Below are 6,393 nucleotides of genomic sequence, written 5' to 3'. Positions count from 1 at the left end.
TTCTGTATACGGTTCCCGTACAGAATGGGTTAAGAGTTGAAACGCATACGTTTTCATGTCCTACACATGGGATATGAACTCCAGGTCTCTCACGTGGGATACCGATTTACCAGGACGTAGAGCAAGACGGAGTGAGTCCCCCTCTTAGCCTCGGTATAGATGATGTGCTTATGAGCTCCAGGCAGTGCTACTTCTCAACCAGTGTCTCGGTGGGAGAGTTGGAGACCACCTCCAACCACTGCAGATGTGCTAGTTATATTAACACGTGCTTTACTACCATGATACAGATAGGTTCAAATTATAATAGAATCTATTCAAATCGTTTCTGAAAGTGAATAGTGTATAAAGGTGAAGTGTGCAACATGCACTTCAATCAAATGCCCTTCAAAACAGTTCGGTTGCCATCCACTTTCAACCTGGCATCCTTTATAAGTGTGCATGCCAGCATTACAGGTGAAATATTTCACAGATTTTTCAAAACTAAAACATAGCATGATCCACAACCTCACAACGCCGTCGAGCTCGTAGATCGCCTATTTAAAACCCTTTTTGGGCGTGAACCCCTTTTGGTGTTTTAAAGCATTATGTTATACTTTAGCTATTGAAAAATAGCAGACCTACAAGCTCGAGCTTGTCGGTCTGCTATTTTTGAAAAATCGAAGAACGACTGACATCGAAACACGGCTTTCTCAGAAAACTGTCAGGATGTAGAAGACATTTTTAGAATCTGATCTCAGGTCAGCCACGCGTTACGATTTGTAAGAACAAAGAGGCGGTTCAAGTAGTTCTAAAATGGGCCAAGGACACTGACAGTACGCTGAATGGATGTGTGTGTTCAGCACGTCACCTTCACCGTCTCCGGCCCTCGTTAATTAGGCCATAATCGGGCCCTTGGTAATTGCGGGTCCTTTGGACGCGGCCCTGGCTCTCTTTAGTTCACTGACCATTAGGCTGCTCATCAATCCAATAATGAATGGAGCTGTTGGGAGGACATGTGGGGGGGGGGGGACAAAACTGAAGGTCTGAGTAACTCCAGACTGGGGCCATAATAATATCACTTGTTATTTATTGCTCTCCGTCTCGCTGGCTGGTTCAAGCATCTGTTTATGTTTTTTCCGAGCTACTTTCTCCTATCAAGGGCTGTCTTTTGGGTTCCCAGGGTCCCCTTATAGCGTTCGCATTCAACCTCAGGCCGTACTGTAGCTAGCTGAACAGGTAGAGAGAGAGGCTGCATGGGAAACGGATGGTTTTACTCCTAGACCGCGATATTGAATTTCAGTGATTTAAGCCTGACGTCGAAATAATGACGTCACAAGATTTGTGCCACATTTTCACGATTTTTCAAAAATAGCAGACCTACAAGCTCGTAGCGCGCCACTCGGTGGCGCGCTATGAGCTTGTAGATCTGCTGTTTTTCAATAGCTAAAGTATAACATAATGCTTAGTTAAAACAGCAAAACGGGTTCCCGTCCGGAATGGGTTAAAGTCTACATAATCAAATTATGTTATTTTACGCATATTTCCCCCAACTTTTTTGTTGGCCCTACATTATTATCCATTTTCAACCCAGCATTAGTTTTGGGCATATCATTATAATAATAAAAAATACCATGAAAACGCTTAAAAAAACAAAACAATAACAAATGTTGACGCATCATGAGCTTGTTGTTAATGAAATGATGTCTCTGCTCTTATCTCTTCTTAATAAGCGCCACCCTCCAACCCCCTCCCCCCTTTCTCTCTGCTGTCTCCTACCCTGGAATCACATTATAGAAGCACATATAATGGGCGCCGCTGTAGTAGCAGCAGCTCCAGAAAGCACTCTCTTAAGTGAGCCCTAATAAGGTCATGTCAGACCTCATTCATCCTGCCGTCATGGCGGCCTTCTCTCTGTGTCCCTCTTTCCCTCTCTCTCTCTCTCTCTCTCTCTCTCTCTCTCTCGCTCTCATCCTTTGCTGTTAGTTCCTGGCACCACGGTCCAAGGGCGAGAAAGATGGAACTCAGAGAGAGAGAGAGAGAGAGAGAGAGAGAGGGTGGCGTTCAACGGGACTAGAATGGCTGTTTAGCATATAAGGATGTGGCAAACTAGGCCAAGGTATGCAGCCATGCTTAAAGATTCATGGCTAATTCCACTGACCAACGTTCTGCCCCCACCCTCCCACCCCCCCACCCCCCACCACACATGCTGACTGAGGCAGCTATGCTAATTTCCCTTTGGCCATGTTGATGAGTGACAATACGCTCACTGTCACTCCGTGGCCGTCAGCTTCCTTCCGTGTGAATTCAGTCGACCTCACGTTCCACTCCAGATGCCTTTTACATGTCTGTCTGTCTGACATAATCACACACACTGGCATTGCCCCGTCTTAACCATGTATTAAGCCATATCGACCGAGACCGATTCTACAAAATGTTCTAAATCATGACAGTTTTCTGAAAAACCCCATGTTTCTAGGTCAGTGGTTCTCAAACATTTTCATGTCAAGAACGCCCAAAAATGTATGAAATTGTCGGCCGACTCCCATCTGAAAATATGTTGTTCCAGGGACACCCCCAGAAGCAAAGATTTGAGTTAAAAACGTTCACTCTGAAAGAATGTTCAAAGATTTGCTCCACATTTTCACGAATTTTCAAAAATAGTAGACCTACAAGTTCGTATGAGCTTGTAGATCTAAAGTATAACATAATGCTTTAAAACTTTAAAACACCAAAAGGGGTTCCCGCCCCAAAATGGGTTAATCAGTGATCACCTATTTCACGCTTTTTCCCCCTTCTTTCCTTCAGTTATTTGACATGCACAAAATAGGGACGCCAGGTTTTAAACCTTATCTCCATTGTACCAGTTCTCACTAATCAAATTTGTGTCTAGCTCCTCTGTGTCTCTGAGCAAAAATGTCTGCAGATAACATCATCAATAGAGACTTTCTTTCCCTGGAGCATGCACGCACGCACGCACACACGCACACACACACGGAATCCACGCTGATGATGTCAGCATTACATTTTCAACCTATGTTCATTTGGTCATTGCTCAGTATCATGGTCAGTAGAATGGTAATTTTCACATCAGTATCATGGTCAGTATAATGGTCATTTTCATATCAGTATAATGGTCATTTTCACATCAGTATCATGGTCAGTATAATGGTCATTTTCATATCAGTATAATGGTCATTTTCACATCAGTATAACGGTCATTTTCATATTAGTATCATGGTCAGTATTATGTCAGTATCATCATGGTCAAGATGATGATTTGATTTGATTGTGGTAAAATATATAATAAGCATAACTTAAAACCCAGGATAACACATTAACCCATTTTGGTGTTAGCATTATGTTATGCTTTAGCTATTGAAAAATAGCAGATCTGGCGCGCTACGAGCTTGTAGGTCTGCTATTTTTGAAAAATCGAAGAACGACTGACACAGAAACATAGCTTTTTCAGAAAACTGTCAGGATGTAGAAGACATTTTTAGAATCTGATCTCCGGTCAAAATGGGTTAAAGCGTAAAGAAACGCTTTTTCGCTATTTCCAATGTGGTCCTGCAAGAGCAATGGCTTCTATTTTCCAGAAAGTTATCCAATCTGCTTGGAATCCCTATCAATGATGTAACTGCTGAGCAGGTTTCTGAACCGTCCATATAGCCCCCCAATGAGACACAGCAGTGACCAGACGGGGTATTGTACCATCTTGATTTTTCAAAAATAGCAGACCTACAAGCTTGTAGATCTGCTATTTTTGAAAAATAGTATAATATTTTCTATAGCTAAAGTATAACAGAATGCTTAGTTAAAACACCAAAAGGGGTTCCCGCCCAGAATGGGATGTAATGATCATTAGTGAAAAGGCCAATTATATGAAGATAAGGTTGAAAAATGTACAAGGCAAAAGTCCCAGACGCATCATCAGCCCCCACCACCATGTCTCTTACCTCCGGCACACACACTGGACGGTTCTGCCGCCAGGATCTCAATGCAGGACTTCTTGATGATCTGAGAAAATAGTCAAGAGTCAGTAAAACTAAGACTATAAGAGACCAATATTATTATGTCGGGATTTTCAATGATGCACACATATTGCTGTGCATGTGTGCGTTTTCTGTGTGCGTGCGTGTTTTGTGTGTGAGTTTTATGTTTCATACCGAATCGATGATTCCTGTGAGGGACTGGAAACCTCCCCAGACTGGAAACACGTGTTCCACTGTGTCTGCTATAGTAGCCAGCTGGGAAACACACAAACAACACAAAGTCACATCTCTAGTGGACCTCCATTTCATCATTTTTTTAAGAATATATATTGTTTCATTATTGTTTAATGTGCATAACATTCCCCCCTACAGATAGTCAGAATGTATCATCTCTTTGTTAGTTTGTATTGCTAAATTATTGACTTGATTGATTCTATACATAGGTAATATGTATTATTACCTCCTCACACACACTCCCACAAACACGAAGGACTAGACTATAGAGTACTAGACTTGTACCAGTCTACAACAAGTCATAAAAGCAATGGTGGTTTTCACTGTGGGACACTGGGCGATCACAGCAGCTTTTGGACAAGAGCTACAGGAAGTGATCTTGGGCTCAACTGGGTTGCCCATCCCTGGTTTATGAAATGTCTCCAGTATTCTGCCGTAACCCAACCTGTGTCACGTTGAATTCTTTGACACCCACGCAGTACACAATGGCTCCCAAAGACCTGGCCCTCTCAGCCTGCAAGTACAGAAGAGACACATACAGACATATAATCACACACCCATACAGTATAAACACTGTCCCCTTTTTCCAAATACACTGCAGTAGGTCACCAACTCTCAGTTTGCGTGTGGTAAATTGCAATTGGAATGAGCCTGACACGATTTGAGCCTGACACAGCCCACAAATTCATACTTCTACAAAAGAAAAGTAATGGGTGAATGCCTGAATGGTAAGCTTTCTGACACCTAAAAGTGCTTTACAATGTATTCCACATTCACTCGTTCACACAGCAGAGGAAACCATGCAAGGCACCAACCTGCTCAGTGCTTGCCAGGTGTCTTGCTCATTTCAACTACAGTACTTTATCTGCTAGAGAGTACAACAATGAGCCATTGTTGCATTATACATCACAACGCCTCCGTTTTCCTCAGACACATATAAGGCAGCATTCATGCTTTTTGCACCATTGTGTTAGTGAAGGAAGGAGTATCCACCCCAACTAAAACGGAAGCAACAAAAACCAGCTTACAGAAGTAAAACAAAACGATAATTTTAGACCAGACACATTTTTAAATGATTGTTTTACCATGAATGATTGTTTCACCATACAGTAAATATATTTTTGGGGAAAAGCTTTATTCTATACCTTTTTACAAGCTCTGTGGATATATATATATATATATTATTATTTTTCTTTTCTTTTCTTTTAAATTATTTATATATTATTATATATAAAAATGTTAACAATATCAAACTAAAGATGTGTCAAGTGACACATGACATGATTGTAACGCATCCAACCGTACCTCTCGTTGAGCTGTGTCAAACTGCCACTCGTTCAGCTCGCCGTCGGTCAAAGCGATGATGACGCTGGCCGTCCCTTTAGAGCGCGCGCACACACACACACACACACACACACACACACACACACACACACACACACACACACACACACACACACAGTCAATGTCACTTAATTTTATCCGACATCCAGCTGGAAACAAAACAAATGTGCAGTACTGCAAAGTGAACATCACATTTGTGCTTACCAAAGTTCTCCTGATAAATCTGCGTATTAGCCTGCAATTATACAAAAGGAGGGGCTTTAGAGTGATGAAGACCACTTGAACCCTAGCGTCACTATTCTGCCTTCAAACGGTACCTAACTGCTAAATTATCATTGAATAGGCTGAAGCCTTAATAAGCAGTCCATGTGGGCCCCTCTGGCCCTAAGAATGTCTCAGAGCCCCCACAACCCCCAACACACAAATGCATGCCGGTGACACAGCTGGAACCACCATATACATACAGTACAGTAACGGTACACTCCACACAACTGCCTTCATATTCACATTCTTAGGGAAAACAAACACAAGCTATTTTTTTTATTTTTTTTAATGGCAGACAAAAACATCCATTCATATCCACCATCCAGTCACGCTCCGGTTTGGTGGTTTGAATGTGAACCCTGAACCCCATCCAGTCACATCACGGGAGCGACGCAGCGTGAATGAACACAGGAATGACCCCTGCAGCTTATCAGTGGTCCAGGTGTGTTGACTGTTTAGCACTAGACTACTACTCCTTTACGACCACAGCTAATGAGACCGGACAGCCTTAGAAAAAGGAAGAACTGAACTGGAATATGGATTTGTGTGCCGTGCAGGAAACTGGTTCAATTGCTACCCA

At 42.3% G+C, this 6,393-nt stretch overlaps 1 protein-coding gene across 1 annotated transcript in view; it reads right to left on the bottom strand.

The window, feature by feature from the left end:
- antxr1d (ANTXR cell adhesion molecule 1d) overlaps window positions 1–6,393 on the bottom strand; it is a 50,361-nt gene that overhangs the window by 34,174 nt on the left and 9,794 nt on the right. The window contains exons 5-9 of the mRNA XM_083775563.1: window positions 5,754–5,784; window positions 5,511–5,584; window positions 4,651–4,719; window positions 4,146–4,226; window positions 3,936–3,996 (exon numbers count right to left, since the gene is read on the bottom strand). Coding sequence (XP_083631689.1) covers window positions 3,936–3,996; window positions 4,146–4,226; window positions 4,651–4,719; window positions 5,511–5,584; window positions 5,754–5,784 — 316 coding nt within the window. The remainder of the gene's footprint in view (window positions 1–3,935; window positions 3,997–4,145; window positions 4,227–4,650; window positions 4,720–5,510; window positions 5,585–5,753; window positions 5,785–6,393) is intronic.

The sequence above is a fragment of the Protomyctophum parallelum genome (genome assembly GCF_964188405.1).
Source record: "Protomyctophum parallelum genome assembly, chromosome: 10".
In the NCBI taxonomy this organism is placed as follows: domain Eukaryota; kingdom Metazoa; phylum Chordata; class Actinopteri; order Myctophiformes; family Myctophidae; genus Protomyctophum; species Protomyctophum parallelum.
This window is presented reverse-complemented; position numbering and strand designations above follow the sequence as displayed.